At 35.7% G+C, this 17,860-nt stretch overlaps 1 protein-coding gene across 1 annotated transcript; it reads right to left on the bottom strand.

The window, feature by feature from the left end:
- Positions 1 to 9,713: 9,713 nt before the first annotated feature.
- LOC138714738 (uncharacterized) lies at positions 9,714 to 15,433 on the bottom strand. Its single transcript, XM_069846841.1, has 2 exons — positions 15,275 to 15,433; positions 9,714 to 10,765 (listed from the first exon to the last, which is right to left on the bottom strand). Exons 1-2 carry the CDS (start codon positions 15,287 to 15,289, stop codon positions 9,860 to 9,862), a joined length of 921 nt encoding a protein of 306 aa, XP_069702942.1. The 5' UTR covers positions 15,290 to 15,433; the 3' UTR covers positions 9,714 to 9,859.
- Between the last annotated feature and the right edge of the window lie 2,427 nt (positions 15,434 to 17,860).

A 17,860-nucleotide genomic window follows, 5' to 3' on the forward strand; every position in this document is an offset into this window, starting at 1 on the left:
TCGAATATATTTATCAATTATTACACGTGTATTTCCTTTTCTCAGACGCAGAACAACGTGTTAAAAATATTACGTCTTTTTTCTAGCTATATCCTAGAGCAAATCTATGGTGTTTGGTCAAAACATAATAACTCCAAAACTGGCCTTATTTAGCTGAAAGCGCATCCCGCTATAAAACCAGTCTTCTTTCGTTTGGTAAAGTCGTGATATATCCATCTAATCGTATGTTATTTTAATTCACATTTGTATGTAAACTGAAATTATGATTGAAATAGGAAAAGTTAAAATGAAAATGGTTATATCTCAAAACAGGGTTTTTGGAGTTATCATGTTTTGATCAAATACTACAAAAAATTTCATTGAGAGAGAAATGTCTGGGTGTGAATTGCATTCTTTCTCTCACTAATTGAACGAATATTTTACGACTAGAAATCGATCTGTAAAAGCCGTGGAATAAGTTAATGCCTCGGTACCTAATAGAAAAGTCAAGAAGCATTAAAATTTCGTCTTTTTAATCCAAGTTGTTGAGACTTATGGATACTGCGTTATGTTTTCTTCCATAAAAATTAATGATGTCATATTTTAGACTTTTACAGTGATTGTGCTATGAAAAATAATTCGAGATCATCAACCGTATCTTGAGATTAGTTGCATCTGGCTATCAAAAACAAATTATGTCGATAATAAAACCCGGATCTGATGAATTTCTAGCAGAAACGTGTACTACTTTAGCTATTCGGAGCACATTAAAATAACAGTAATGTTTTTTGGCGTTTAATTGTATATTGAAGCAGGTTGAACATCAACAGCTTAATTATCACAGAATCGCATCTCACACTGTTTGCAGCGGTCTGTATTCACCACTGATGGTTGCAAATGAATTGAGGTAGAACAAATATTTGCACAAATCTAGGAGCAAAGCATGAAATGGGATTATCGAACTGTGGCGTGAGGCAGAAACGGAAGGAAGTGTGTATGCAGTCATAACTACGTATCTTTGAAACAGGAGTTACTAGTAGCAGTATAGTGGTAGTTAGTAGTAGTAATGGTGATAGTAGTAGTAGTAGTAGTAGTAGTAGTAGTAGTAGTAGTAGTAGTAGTAGTAGGAATATCAGAAATATTGTAGTAGTAACAGTAAAGTAGTATTAGTAGTAGTAGAAGTACCGGGTCATCATTTTGTTTTTACTAACATGTCTAATATTAACCTGGCTATATCTTTGGATTAACGGTTGAGAACCACAAACACTATGTTACCCCCTTCCACGACCGGAGTTTGAAGATACTAGAGTAAAATACAAACAAATAAATTTACCAAGTAGCCTATAGGAGGGAAGAAAAGTAGTGCATCCATTTACGTAAACTAAGAACCATTACGATTTTCGGTTTGATAATTTTCATTAGGTTTTTATTTACTCAAAATACAGTACAGTATTAACAATAAGTGTTTTTACTCACTAACTGAACTATCCAGGTGGACGTTTGAAAATGATGACCGTTCATTCCTATACGGGCTTCAGTTCTTTTGTGTGCATACTATCAAAAACGTTTTAGTTCTGAAAATGAATGTATTGTTTCTGGAATTCAATTCTTTAATTCCTCTATTGTTGTAGGATGTTTAACAAACACAACTGTTTTACAGTAACTCCAAAAGAAATAATGCAAAGCATCAGTCGACATGGGGGGGGGTATAAACCTCTGCCTCTTGAAATAATAATTCTGTACCTACTCTATAACAAAGTACCTTACTTACGTATTGTAATCACTTCAATTCTGCCCGATTCGCATAGATAAATTTAGTCAGATTGCTGTCTACTGTCCGTCCAAGTAGTTAAATCTCAGGGTCGTAGAAAGGGGAGAAATCACGTGACAGTTACTTAACGAGGCCCTTTCATTTAAATGATTTTAAGCAGTTGTATAATATTAGACGTCCAATTCCTGACAGCAAATGTTTTCAGAAAAGAGCTAAGACAGTCAGCCACTAGTCTTAACAGAGGGGCCAGTAGAAACGGATGTTGGAAACAGGGAAGCGAATAACCAAACGGATACAGTACCTGTGCGAAAATATGATTCAATAATGAATGCACTTTATTCACTGGGAAATACGACCACATTTCTGGAACACACTATACTCACTCAGTACTGTATACTGTGGCCGTAAGACGACTTTGCATATGCGGCCTTGGATGGAAGTTGACTAATAGAAGAGTGAAGTACATTTAAAAATTGAAGTAAAAATAAAGTGATGTCCCTGTAGTAGTAAATGTACAGTAAAATCTGTCTATGACGGAATCTTTATAAGAAGGAAACCTGTCGATCCGGAAAGAAAATCTGAGAACGAAACGATTTTATACATGAAAACGACTTCTATAATATACCGTTTAATACGAGAAAAATTCGTACTGGCACCGGGGATCGAACCCAGGACCTCTCAGCTCTGCGCGCTGAGCGCTCTTTCCAACTGACCTATGCCGGGACACGATACACGGCGCCGGCCGAACCCCTCTCGTAATGCTACTTCAGAGTAGTCGTGTAATATTCAATGAGGTGGGCGAGACCTCATACATAATGAATATGTGATGTATTCTATAATATAATCTGGACATCCCCGTGAATCTTCTCAATACATCCCTATTTCCCTTGTTTGTATCAGAAAAAAACTGCCCCATTCGTACAAATGTCAGAAGGTATACCCACCCAGCACTTATGTACTATGAATTCCACTTTCTCGCAGAAATTCGAACCCGATTCACAGGCGCGCCAACATGCTATTCCGAATTCCAGTACACGCGAAGAGAATTTCACCTACATCGACGTGCCATACTGCCAAGTCGGGTATTTCCCCCTGTTTGTCATTCCGAGCCATGCAAATCTCTTTATACGTGCGCACAACCTTTCTCTCGTCCTCTGTCACTCCCCCGTTTCAACAGTCGATTAGCTACAATTTCTCCAGCAGTCGTCGCCGCGTGTGAATTTGTGATGGTCATCACGGTGGGAGTCAAGATGCAGACGAGATCGTGACGATCGTCGAGTCACCCTTTTCTCTTCACAAGGCTTTCTCTTGGACACAATATGACTTTCAAGATCCTATTCAACAATAACGGAAACGCATATCAAATGAGTTGGTGTATTCCTCAATCCAGGACTGTGTAAACAGTTGTCTTCAGACTGTACATCTGTTTGCATAAAACAATTTGCCTTCCATTAGACATTCCTGTCATGTTCTTGGTGCTCGAGTCAGCGGTCTTCCTTGGCTACTAGCCATTCTTTATGATGGAGTACTAACCATGCGGGCCATTAAATCTCAGGATCGCCACTTCAAACCCTTTCGAGAGCGATGCTTATACTGAATGTTAGCGAAAGTTCAAATAATAATAATAATAATAATAATAATAATAATAATAATAATAATAATGTATTTTATTTATTTATTTATTATTAATATTTGTGTGCTGAACAACAGCCAGAGGCCAATTATAGTTCAGCACAATACACAAACAGAAGATACAAAGGTGCAAAAACAAATAAATAATATCTTAAATAAACAAAAACATACATAAATAAAATTGAGAACAAGAACAGTAAATACTAATAATCAAAAGGAAACTATACTTTAAAAGGATCTAAATTGTGCCCATGCAAATTGGCATATTTTATGCATCTACAGACTGGAGAAAGTGATTTTGAATTTCTGTTACAAACATTTTTTTGAAATCTTAAACCTTTTGTAGGAATACGAAGGCTAATATTGTTTATGATAGATTCACAATCAATATCACCCTTGATAACTTTGCAAAAAAATTGATAATCAAGATTTTGACGTCTAGAATAAAGGCTACAACAGTTAAAATATTTACAGGTAATCTCATAGCTAAAGTCAGAGGAATTGGGTATAAATCGAAAAGCACATAAGGAAATCAATTTTTTTTAAATATTTTCCAATTTAACCGAATCAGTTGAAGTAATGGAATTCCAGGCTACAGATGTATATTCAAGTTTAGATCGAACCAAAGTGAAGTATAGAATTAATAGTGACTCTGGAGTAGAAAAAGAATAAGTTATAGACCTTATTAAACCAAGCATTCTTATTGAATGATTATAAATATATTGAACATGATCGTGAAAGTATAATTTAGAATCGAGTAATACACCAAGATCTTTAATAGAATTTTTCCTAATAATACAGACGTTATTAAGAGAATAATTAAATTTTATGGAAGTAGTTTTTCGTGAGTACGAAATGACAAAAGTTTTTGTTTAATAATAATAATAATAATAATAATAATAATAATAATAATAATAATAATAATAATAATAATAACAATACTAATTAATCAGAGTTCGGATTTCTAGAGGATATTTTGTAGGAAAAAAGATGCTAAAATAAGACAAAAAAAAGGAACAAAAAAGTGCTGAACTATTTCGGAAAATGCTCTTTCTCTTATTTTATCTAATTCAAATAAACTTACTCGAAAAACGGAAATCTCTACAATACAAAATGAACCGTAATTAATGTCATTAATTTCAGGGGTTATTCATTGAGATCCATGTGTTGTGGGTCCCTATAACCACGGCATGGCGCGTCCTCAGGTTGCGGATCGAGGAGACGGCCTCCAGATATGGAGGGTAGCTTTGAATATATTGAATAAGCAGTCGCGGACAGCCGATGAGGGGTGGTCCTCCAGCTTGGGGGTTGGGCGAAGGGCTAACAACCCATCATCGTAAAAAGCAGCTTGTTACGAATCCTTCAAATAAGCCTCGGAATGGGACTGATTCTCTGGCACGACCACAGCAAAGGAATAAGGTTTAGAGATTTGGTACTTGGAGCACGTATGGGCGAATCCAGAAATGTATATAGAGTGTTAGTTGGGAGGCCGGAGGGAAAAAGACCTCTAGGGAGGCCGAGACGTAGATGGGAAGATAATATAAAATGGATTTAAGGGAGGTGGGATATGATGATAGAGAATGGATTAATCTTGCTCAGGATAGGGACCGATGGCGGGCTTATGTGAGGGCGGCAATGAACCTCCGGTTCCTTAAAAGCCAGTGAGTAAGTAAATATTCATTGAGATATTTCAAACAAAAAAGTTTAATACAATTTTACTCATTTTTTGCTTCCTTTTCGAGTTAAAAATTGTTTTACATGAAACATTTCATAGCGTGATTCGGGAAAGCTATTGATTAGATTCTCGACAGCTCAGTCAATTTAAGAGAGCAATGTATTATGATAATAAATGATTGAAAGAATTTCAGTTTTGTCTTTCAAATATGCAGAAATTTGATCCAACAAATGTATCTTTTCGTTCTGAAAAGGAATTTAAAATGAATTTGAGGTTCGAACCTGTCTTGGAATAGTTGACTAAACAACATGTTAATCAGTTCTTCTATCCAAATTGTCTTATTTAACACTTGAAAATTCCGTGTAAAGACATCAACATTTTGCTGTTATTATTATTATTATTATTATTATTATTATTATTATTATTATTACATTTTTTGTGTTGCTGTTAAATGTGCTATGTATTTTTATACTGGTTGAGTGAAAGAGAGGCCTCTTGATCTTAAGTCTGCTAGCAAAAATAAATTAATTAAATAAATGAACAAATAATTTAAATTGTAGGAAAGATCACCGTAGTATCAGTCTTTATCACTAGAATGCATTGCAAACAGTCTATGAGAACTAGTTTTGAATCATGAATAGAACGTCAACTGCATCACAAACAGGACGCAAGTGTTCCCTGGTAGTACCTGTGGTACGCCGCAAACATGACGTCAATAACCTTATTTCCGTATGTCCTGGGCCAAAATACGGTCCCCAATTATGAGTAATAAAGAATCCGTTAAGTGAAAACAGGGGATATGAGTCCTATAGTTCCTAAACGTTTCATCCCGAAAAATCGAAAATTCTACTCACTCTATGATCAATACACGATATACTGTCGTAAAATGATGTTCCAAAAAAAATCTTCTTCAACTCAATTTAATAGGAGAAATATGGTTGATGTTCCAAAAAATGTCTTATCTTCCAAAAATGTGTTCCATAACTTGCTAACTTAGCTACTCCATACTCCATAGCAGTGTTGTCAAAAAGGGGACAATATATTTTTTTTTATATTGAGCTTCAAATTATTCACAAAGGGAACATCATTATAGAAACAAAATTAAATTATGTTAACAACCTTCCAACAAAACATTTCGGCGATGGACGGAAAAACCAGGCCGGATTACCTTTCTACATGAACCTCCTGAATGCAAATCGTGCTGAAACAGATTTTGCTTGTTGTGGTGAACTCGACTCTATCAGTTCATTGTACTTAAGAACATTTGAAAGCTTTTTCATTATGATATTATTTTGAATTTTTTTAGTAAGCTGTCAGTTTCGTACCAATCATTGACCTTAAACTACTTCATTAGCAATGTATAACTTTTGATTTCAAGCCTTGTTATACAAAATTTTATTTACATTGATTTTCTAATTATGACTATTTTGAGTTTTTTTTAGTAAGCGTTCAGTTTTTTTTACTAATAGACATTAAACTACTTCTTTAACACTGTATAACTTTTGATTGGCCAGACCTATACTCTGTTTTGGTAGTGAAGCCTGGACGATTCCTAATATTGATTCACAAAGATTAACGGCGGCAGAAATGAGATTTATGTGTCGTACTGCAGGATACACGAGAATGGATCACATTAAAAATTTTGACTTTATGAAAGAACTGCAGATTGAACCGATTACGGAATACCTACAGAAATACAGGAAAAACTGTAGATCACATGTCATCAGAATGCCTCTTTCTAGAATTCCACGCCAAATTTTTAATTACCATCCTGTGGGCAAGAGATCCTTGGGCAGACCGTTCAAGCGTTGGCAAGAGACCGTAACGGGCTACTAGGCCCAATACATGCAAGGATGATGATAATGATGAACTTTTGATTTGAAGTCTTCCAATACAAAATTTAATTTACATTGAAGATTTTTGTGTTTTTCCAAATCATGCCTTATCCAACTATGTTGTTTCCAAAACTTGCCTTCTACCAGGTATAGTTCCAAAACTTGCCTTCTCCAACTTTTACCTTAAAAACCTTACTGAATAAAGTAACCTAATGAGCTTCTATTACCGATCTATATACTATAAAATATTTATTTTAAAGGGTGAAAAAATTCTTATTTTAACATAACAAACGAGATAAATGTTTTTCCTGATTTGTGAAAAAACATAAAAAGTGGATAAGACATATTTTGGAACTATAGGTCTCATATTTAAATTTGAGTAAAGCTGTCCTAACACCGTGTTCATTCACCGTGTTAAGTTCCAATTATACTTGCAGGGATTTTAATCCCAATTACCGGGATAGAAAGGAGACGTGCTGTCTAACGTTGAACACTGTTCACTAGTGACATGCACTTGTTACCCTGACACTTTTACTTTAGAAACATCGCAGTCGTGTGAAGGTAGCCGAGGTTTATGTAGCATTACCCATGCAAAATATGAGTGCATCTGTAATATAATTACGTCCGGAATGAATATTGTTTCGAGAACAATGGAAGCTGCGTTTCTCTCCATGCTACTGTCGCAGCATGTTAGAATGTTTTCCATCTCAGCGACTCACAAATGTCTCTGTTTAATAGAGCGAAATTAATAAGATTTAATTAAGCACTTGTCGCATCCTTGGTTATCAGACATTGAAAGTGAAAACGCGATTCTGAAAGCACTAAGATGAAACACATCTTGAATCTGTGTGAAGCAATCCATGAGCCATTCCTTCTGCGGAACATATTTACAATAATATTGAGATTTGAGATTCCTCTACGGAATTTGAGTATTCTGTAGTGATTATGTTCTGGTACAAGTATTGGGGTCTGTTAGAAATTTTTTAAAACAGACAACACTGAAAAGATGATGATGTTGTTGATGATGATGAAGATAATAATAATAATAATAATAATAATAATAATAATAATAATACTCATCATCATCCCTGAATATTTATAACATATACGTATTTGTGTACATTTCTAATTAGGACAAACAATTGATCTAACAAACAAATAAACCAGTGGGCACGATGGACCAAGAAGGATGTCCTTTCTGAGGTAACAAACAGATGACTTCTATGTGGCACGCAATGAAATCTGTATTCACGTGAAGTTAGAACGATAAAATTTATAAATTCCTGTCTTTCCATAACAGTGTAAAAAAAAAAATAAAAAAATATAGCACAACCCCAATTTCTTGTTCAAGGATAATCTATATTTTTATGAACGAGACGCAAACCTATGCATATCAAGATGTGGTACTTCTCGACAGAATATTGCATTCCTCCCGACTATTATAAAAAGTGGTAGTATAAAAATTGAAGACACGTGTAACTATTTTCATGATACGTTTAGAAGCAATTACTTCTGGGTAAGCAGTTTGAAATATTGTATGGTGTTAATTTATATTTCCAACAAGCTACCTTTGCAATGAATTCAATATGTGGGCTATAATGTCAAGGATTTGGTTTGTTAGGCTGTGTCAGAAGATCACTGATTAGCCGAAGTTCCCGTACTGGTAATACTGAGGCAAATATTGGTATAAATATTCACCGGAATTTATAGAAACATCTGTACTACGGAGACGACGAAAATATATTTGATATCACGAGATTGCATCAACTGAAAGTGAAATGAGATATATTTTTAAATGCTTAAAGATTCAATGAAAAAATACATTTTTGTTGTATAATTTTAATTTGTACTCACTTTGCCTACTAGCTAAATAAAAAAAATAAAAATAAATAATAATTTTGAAAGAAAAAATGAAAGTTGATTGCTAGATATAGAGGACAATGTAATAACGTAGACAAGGAGACCAATAAAATGAGTATATTGACAGGATAAATTGCTTCCTCCCTGGTATTTGAAACTACTTGCAATTGAAAGCAAAGAGAAGGTATTTATATCAAAATGTTCACGACATTCGAGAGTATTTGCAAAAACGTCGAGACTGCATTTGAGGGTTAAGAGCCAAATATCACAGAGTTATTGTATGAACTCCTGTTTTACTTTATTATTTGAGCTAAAAAAACTGAAAAACAATATGGCAGAATGCTTTGTAAAGCAGAGGAATAATGTGGTAAATTCTTATACAGAAAATCGTTAAGATAAAACACTAACACAACATAAAGATAGACTGCAATAGAATAAAGGATGGATTTAAAGGAATCATTGAGAGAAGGGAAAAATTAAGAGACGATATTATAAAAATACATTTATTGCCACCGTTTTCTTGCAAAAAATATCACTAGATAAAAAATATATTACAAAATATAAAAAAGGTTCGTATACATAGAAATATACGTTCCGCAAGGGACACATTTGCAAAAGCAAAGGTGTGTGAGGCACGAGGATGTTGTATCGTGCAGAATTAGCCGTTATACGCATAGGCCAAGTTCGCATCCATCAGTATCGTCAAAAATTCCGTTGAGAACTCGCAAGTACCCGTAATATTGTTCTTAAGAAGCCATAAATGCTTGTTTTCACCTTCCACTAGTACCCTGTCCTTCCAGTTCCATAAATGAGCAGGTCTTTCCAAGTTGAAGTTCGAACTTTGGACCACCTTATAATATCACGTGGTACTCTGATGAAACAGAATGGTCTCTCTCTTCATTAAATATTTCAGACTTGCCAGATTACTGCATTGCTTGTGGGACGCAAGAAACCACAAGCAATCCAAAGATGATAACAGAGAAAGAGACAATTCTGTGTGGAGGTGTTAGGCTTCCCTGGTCCCCATGGAGACCGTGCGTGCTGGTTGCCCAGGAAACGAACCAGCCACGGTTGCGATTGGCCAGTGTCGTTTCCCCGTATCGCCGTTTAGTAAGGTCCGCCGCCGCTGACGGGAGGCGCGCCGTAGCTGGAAGACACTCCGCCGCCTCCGTGACCACCGCCGCCACCGCCACCGCCATGGCCGCCACCAATGCCTCCACCGATGCCACCTCCAATACCGCCGCCATGACCGCCTCCGATGCCTCCGCCGATTCCGCCTCCGATTCCACCTCCGATGCCGCCTCCGATACCGCCGCCATGACCGCCTCCGATACCGCCGCCGCCGCCTGCTTCTTTCTGTGTCTTGTACCTGATGAAATAGACCTCGGGTTTGCTTGGGGCGGTGGGTACGGGTGCAGGGATGTTGATTTCTGGTGCTTCCTCGGGCTTCTTGACCAAGACGTAAATGAGAGTCTTCTGTTCGTCTTGGGCGAACTGAGGTATGACGGGTGCAGTAGGAGTGGGCGGCGTGGGCGCCTTGATGAAGATGATCTTGTAGTGCTTCTGTGGGGGCGGCAGAGGCGCGATGGGTCTGCTAGGTCTATCAAACTGAGGCTCTGGGGGAGGCACGTGGACGTAGATGTGCTTCTGGACCAGAGTGCCTCCGCCTCCGAATCCTCCTCCTCCGCCGCCTCCAAATCCACCTCCGCCTCCGAAACCGCCGCCGCCTCCAAATCCGCCACCGCCTCCGAATCCACCGCCGCCTCCGTGGCCACCTCCGAAACCGCCGCCGCCTCCGCCGCCGAATCCGCCACCGCCTCCGAATCCGCCGCCGCCTCCGTGGCCACCTCCGAATCCGCCACCGCCGCCTCCATGGCCACCTCCAAATCCGCCACCGCCGCCCCCGAAGCCACCGCCTCCTCCTGAAGGAGCGCCGTAGCTCGAGGACGGGGGACTATACGAGTAGCCGGCTTCAGGCTTGGCCTGTGCCAGCACTCCCAGGGAAGCCACCAGCTGCAACGAAGAAAATACAAGTGTGGAGCTGTAATTTTCTGAATTGCTACTCACTACCAAACGGGTATTTTGAAACTAATGTTTGGGTCTTACGGCAAACTCGATTTTTGTTTTTTCTAACCTGGCATAGAGAGAACTTCATCGGCATGTATCCACGTTTTCTAATGAACACAATATTGGATATTATTTTGACAAATATCCATGACTTGAAGAGATTCTAAATTACAAATTTGTGGCTGCGATTTGAAGTAATTTTTTCACCTTTTCTCCATTTCTTTCCCACACTATCTATTCAATTTTTATTTTTTTATTTTTATTGGATTATTTTACGACGCTGTATTAACATCTGAGGTTATTTAGCATCTGAGTGATATGAAGGTGATAATGCCGGTGAAATGAGTCCGGGGTCCAACACCGATAGTTACCCAGCATTTGCTCGTATTGGGTTGAGGGAAACCCCCGGAAAAAACCTCAACCAGGTAACTTAAGTATCTGCAGAATTGGAAATACTGAAGCAATAGCAATAGAAATGAAAGGCAGTGAATTTAGAAAAATAAATAAGACATTATGGCAATCAGTGATGTTTCGCAGAATATAATGAACTAATCAAGTTCTTTAAATTATTATTATTACTAATATTTATAATAGGTACATAAATTATCAGTAAATTTATAGTGTTGTAATTATAAATAATTTTTATGGAGGTTGCGCTTGGGAGAGTTTAGAATTTCCGCTTGGATCGATTACCTGGTTTTTTTTTCCGAGTTTTCCTCAACTGTGAGGCCAATATCAGATAATCTTACTGTGAGTCATCCATTTCATCTCGCCAAATACGCCACATAATCAAGTAATTGATACAGCATCGATGAATAACAGTATATTACTGCCCAAATTACATCTGAGAGTTTGAACAGTAATTTCAATTATTTATTTATTTTTTTTTTTATTTTTTTTTTTTTTTTTTTTAGAAAATATACTGAGGCTAGAATTCCTATCGGATCTGGCATGTAGACAAAAAGACTTACAAGAAGCAAACATTTAAGATTTCCTCAAAACGCTTCTTCTGATAATCTGAATTCTGAACTAGTTGAAGTATGTGGGTTTGTAATGTTAAACTGTTCATTACAATACGAATACTTGTTTATTGTATCATATCGTAATGCAGCAGTCTCCGTAGAATGTTAATGTAATTTCTACTTTCTTTTAATTACGAGAAATGTCGCCTACTTTCATTGACAAAACGAAGTTACGCTGCACACATACAAACTAATTTGCTCATGTCAGTCTTCTGTCCTCTTTATAGATTGTCAAATTTTTATGCAGTACCAAAGTTACTGTTCTAATAAATACACACTTTATAATATGACCTTTAAATTGCAAAGGCTATTTAAGAGTCCGTAAGTTAATGATATCGTGTTAATGGACTGAAGGTGGCAAAGAAAATATTCTAATAAAATCAGTTACATAGTCCCAGCGGAAAAAATTCATGACATTGATAGCATTAATTATACAATTTGTATTTAATAAAAATTTTAAAAAATTGTTTTTGTTTACACGATGAAACAGGAATTGTAATGATGTCTTACCGACTGTGCAATCCATAATTAATTTTGCAATGCATATTAATGAAGATCCGTTATCTAAGTGCTTATTAACTCGTAAAACTGAAAACGAAATCTGCTACCTGTCTTCACTGCAGAGAATTCAATTATAAATACCGGTTGCGTTCCGGTTGAAAGAGCCAGGAAGTGTTGATTTTTGTCTACCTTTAATTATTCTATTAAATATACTTCAGCTGTGTTAAAACTAATAAGGTGAAATTAACTCCTATTGCAATGGAAATTGACTCATGTATATTAAATACACTTCTGATTTAAAAACAAACAATAGAAAGAAAAGAAAGTTGAAGTCTACATAATCTCATTTCTTACTCAGTATCTATATTAGCAGTTATTTATACTTCAATAAAGTATCAGACTAACGTCAGGAAACTATTTTAATGAATATTGTTATTATAGACAGGTCTACATGTTTATTAAAAATTAGGATACTTTGTAATCTTTGAAAATGTTAAAAATTATATCCATATAAAAATAACACGACCATATTTCAATGACAAAAGAATGGAGTATAACTTCTAAATATTCCCTTTCCTTTGTTTAATTTCATTTGGTTTGGAAATGTTTATTTCAAAACGTAACCAAAGATACCAAAGCAGATATTATGTAGTTACTGATTTTTGCCTAAAATTTATTACTCCAAGAAATATTTTTTTTCTATACCTATCTGAATTAACCTTATTTAGTAGTTTTAGAATTGCAATGGAAAATAGCTCTAAAAGTTTATAGATGTGACCTCAACATCTAACTTCTGTTAATATCTGAAGAACAAAATAGCGGTACTATTTAGTTTTGTATTAATCACTTCTTATTTGATTAAATCCACTCTTTTATGAATAGAATAGTTATTATGAATCTTGATTTTAGCATGTTTTCAGCGATTTAAAAAGTATCCTGGCTTTATTTTAACAACCATATACATTTCGAAAGAGAAACCAATAATACGAGTAATTCAATTGTAAGTATATTTTATATTCTTAAGAACATAAATAGATATATCCATACTGCGTTTATAAAGAGGAAAAAAATTTACATTCGGATTACTAAAATTTCCAAAAATAGTAACTGCGCTGCCATTATAAATACAATGGGTATTTAAATATGTCCTCAAGGGAATTTTAACCTATTAACTAATATCTTAAACTACAAAACACTAGAATTATTTTCTTAACTTTTTTTCCAAACTAGATGACAACAACGAAGAAATAATGGATTGAGAATGGAAAGCCAAACCGAAATATTGGCCGGAAAGTGAACCGAGGCCACATTTCTCAGTACAAATCCCATAATATCTGCCGTAATTCGAACCCAGTATCTTTGGATCAAGTCAGCGCCTGTATGGAATAAGTGTAGTTTATATGGAAAGCACTTGTACTATATTATTATTTGAGGTTCTCCAGCTTTTAATTTGCAACAAATATCAAAGGATCGACCGGGAATCGAACCCCAATCTCATTTCTATGAATGTGTCGGCTGAGTGAACTAGGACTGACATAAGCAGTAGGCCTACAGAAGTTAATTTTATCATTTACGTTTTGTCCTTTAGTGACGCTTTTCAAATAAAAAAGGTTATTCTAACAATTTTCTACAATAAATTTCACATAATTCACTAGGAATCGTTTGACTAGCTTAAATTTTATGCAAAATACTGGAAAAAATTAATTGTAACCGGCAGTGAATTGCATATAAGGCGAAATTTATAATTCAGGTATGATTCTGTAGCTTTTCAACTAGACCTACTAAGACTATTGGCTAACAATAACTCTGAGAGCAGATAACAGAAGGTTTATACATTCATTTTTATGTAAAAGTAGCAGTTTATGAATCACAGTCTGACATAAATTAAATATGACGTAAAATTTATGTTATAGTTATTCTTTCAGCAACATTTTTCAACTACCTACTCAATTAAAAAAAGAAAGTCAGAAATAAGGAGAATCGAACGCCTGTCTCTTTAATAGCAAGTGGGTTCTGGAGTAAATGGAATTTATTTACTGTTCTTTAGCGATATTTTCCAACTTCCGAATGCAAAACACATCATCACAACATCCGCCGGAGATTTAAATCAAGTTCCTTTAGTGTATTTCTTAGGTTATCAAGAGAACTGTTATTTAACATCGATGAAATTGCTGGTATCAAGATGGTATTGCTGTGATAGCAACCTGAGGTTTCGTCATGAAATTATCTGATATTCTCTTTACAGTTATGGAAAACCTCGAAAAAAAAAAATTAATTACCGATACCTCAATTTGGATTCGAACTCAGCCTTGGAGCAAATAATGCTCGCTAGTTTCTAGACAGTACTAGTGCCGTTCCTCGATGTAAACCATGGAATTACCTGATGTTCAACTTACAGTTATGGAAAACCACGGAAAAAATAAACAAAAAAGTTAATTATCAGTACCTCAATTTGGATTCGAACTCAGTCTCAGAGCTAGTAATGCTCGCTAGTTTTCAGACAATGCTGGTGCCTTCCCTAAACCTAAATACTAAATTCAATAGGTCCCTGTTTAAAAATTATAAAAGATGAAGATGTTTCTGTGCTTATGGTTCCTTAGCAACCCTTTTCAACTACCATGTCTATTCAGTCGCTTCGTTCACCAAAAATCTGATACAACTTGCCGGGAATTGAACCCTTGTAGCTCTAGTAGAAATATCGTATTAGAACTGAGGCCTGCAGAGTATTAAATTATCCGAACAGGCAGACTTCTCTCGGTAAAGGTGTTTAGCAGTGTGGAAAATGTAAAATATGTCGTGACATAAGGCTCCATCTCTTCACGCCACCTGACTCCTGGCGGAAAGGACCCTGACCGTCATCTACTGTTCGCGGAGGATTCGAACCGAACACGCGGAGGCCGAAGCTACTCAGGACCTCTTCTTCTGCACTTACCACGAAAAGCTTCATGGCTGATGTGTGTTCACTGCCAACTGTTAGATCCTCTGAAAGGTGCTCTTCGGAGGTCCGATGGATGCAAACTGATGCTCTAACTGTGAATCCAGAGGGTTTATATGGGTCCCCCCTTCGCGATGAGAGAGTCGACAGTGGGATGGAGGAGATAGCAGTCACTCGGTCTCAATAGCCCGCCACTCTCCCACTCTTTCTTCTGTATGTACTGGTTTTACTTAAGGCAATACCTATAACAAGCAGTATTGAAATGAAGTCTTCAAGACTCTCTTTCTATGCTATTTTTTCTCTTTCTCTCTCGCTCTCAACAGCCATTCTTCTAGAATTGCAATCGTTATGCAGTGGCTATGGTTTTCTATTTCCCATGGACACGGTTCGAACCTATTTTAGGTCAGTTTATTTCCGTCTTATTTGAAGTCGTCTTCAACTTGTAATTTAATGATGCAGTTTGAAATTGCCTCTCGCTCTGTTATTTTTGTTATGTCATAAAAGTGAATGACTTTTCTTTTTCTCCATTATTTTATGCTGAATACTCGTATGCGAGTCTCAGAATCGGACTAGATAGCTTCCTTACGGAACGCCGATCTATAATCAAAGATGTTATCGAAGAAAACTGTTGAATTGTTTAATCAAAAATTAAAATTCATTTTCATTCTATTATACATTCACTTCATACGAAGTATTTGCTTCAACCAGCTTCATATATTTATGTACATCTATTTCTCTACACATAATAACTTAACACAAAGGCGTTGCATTTATTTCATTTGTTTATTTACTTATTAAAATTTGTTTACGTAATTACTTTACGACATAAGTTCGTATGCATTTAATTTATTCGGTAACTTACGTAGGTCTATACATTACTTTCATCCATATTGTTTAGGCCTATACATTGTCTTAATAACAGCTATTTTATGTTTTATTAATGTGTGTATTTATTTACCTATTTGTTGAATTCTTTATCTATTTATGTAGCCTGCCTGAGTGACGCAGTCGGTATAGTGCTGGCCTTCAGTTGTGCCCGAGATTGCGGGTTCGATCCCGGTCTAGGTTGATGGCATTTAAGTGTGCTTAAATACGACAGACTCATGTCAGTAGATTTATTGGTATGTAAAAGAACTCCTGTGGAGTAACGGTCAGCGCGTCTGGCCGCAAAACCAGGTGGCCCGGGTTCGATTTCCGGTCGGGGCAAGTTGCCTGGTTGAGGTTTTTTCCGGGGTTTTCCCTCAACCCAAGATGAGCAAATGCTGGGTAACTTTCGGTGCTGGACCCCGGACTCATTTCACCGGCATTATCACCTTCATCTCATTCAGACGCTAAATAACCTAAGCTGTTGATAAAGCGTCGTAAAATAACCTACTAAAATAAAATAAAAACTCCTGTGGAACAAAATTCCGGCACACCGGCAACTCTGATGTAACCTCGGCATTCGCGAGAGTTGTTAAATAAGACATAATTTATTATTATTGTTATTATTATTATTCTATTTATGTGTCTATTTATTCATCTATTCGTTTGTCTGTTTATTTATCTATTTATTTAATCACTTATCTGTTTGTTTATTTCTTTACTTATTCTATTATTAATTCCTTTATTCCTTTTTTATTTACTTATGTACTTATTCACTTATTTATTTATTTATTTATCTATCTATTTCTTTATTTATCTATTTATTGATCCAGGTATTTATGAATCTATTTATTCGTCTACTCGTGTGTTTCTATATTTATCAAATTTACTTATGTACTTATTCACTTTTTATATACTTACCTACTTATTTATATTCTTATTTATTTATTTACTTATTTATTTACTTCTTTATTTATTTTACTTACTTACTTACCTACTTACTTACTTACTTGCCTACTTATTTATTTATTTACTTACCTATTTATTTATTTATGTATTTATTTATTTATGTATTTATTTATTTATGTATTTATGTATTTATTTATTTATTTATTTATTTATTTATTTATTTATTTATTTATTTATTTATTTATTTATTTATTTATTTATTTATTTATTTATTTATTTATTTATACGTCTGATAGAGTTAAGACTTTCATGCCTTCTCTTCCACTGAACCAGAACCAAGCACTATGAACAATACAGAATGTTTTATTTTTATTTATTTTTCCATATTTATTTAACGACACCATTTTTTGGATAGCTCAGTTGGTTTGGCTTGATTTTCGAGAACCGGACTCGTGACGGATCCTTACAATCAGGCTTCCTTTGGTACATTGTGAGCCCAAAAGGCCTACATGCGAAGACTAAATTTCAACGGAAGGTCCGGGTGATACCCGTAAATCCTACGCTGACAGGTGAGCCATCTTGTCTCAGTCGTGAGACAGCCAGGTCCCATCTTTGACAAGTACTAAATATCCCCCAAGCCAGGAACCTGAAGTCCTGCCTATATCAGTATCGGAAACCCGTACTACTCTCAAAATTTTACCCCAGCTAATTTTTAACTATTGCAGATGATAGATGAAACGAGGGGATGGTGGAGGATGTTGGCAAGATGAAAGAAGGAAATGGAAGTACCCTAAGAAAAAACTGTCTCCA

The sequence above is a fragment of the Periplaneta americana genome, chromosome 15 (genome assembly GCF_040183065.1).
Source record: "Periplaneta americana isolate PAMFEO1 chromosome 15, P.americana_PAMFEO1_priV1, whole genome shotgun sequence".
NCBI classification, from domain to species: domain Eukaryota; kingdom Metazoa; phylum Arthropoda; class Insecta; order Blattodea; family Blattidae; genus Periplaneta; species Periplaneta americana.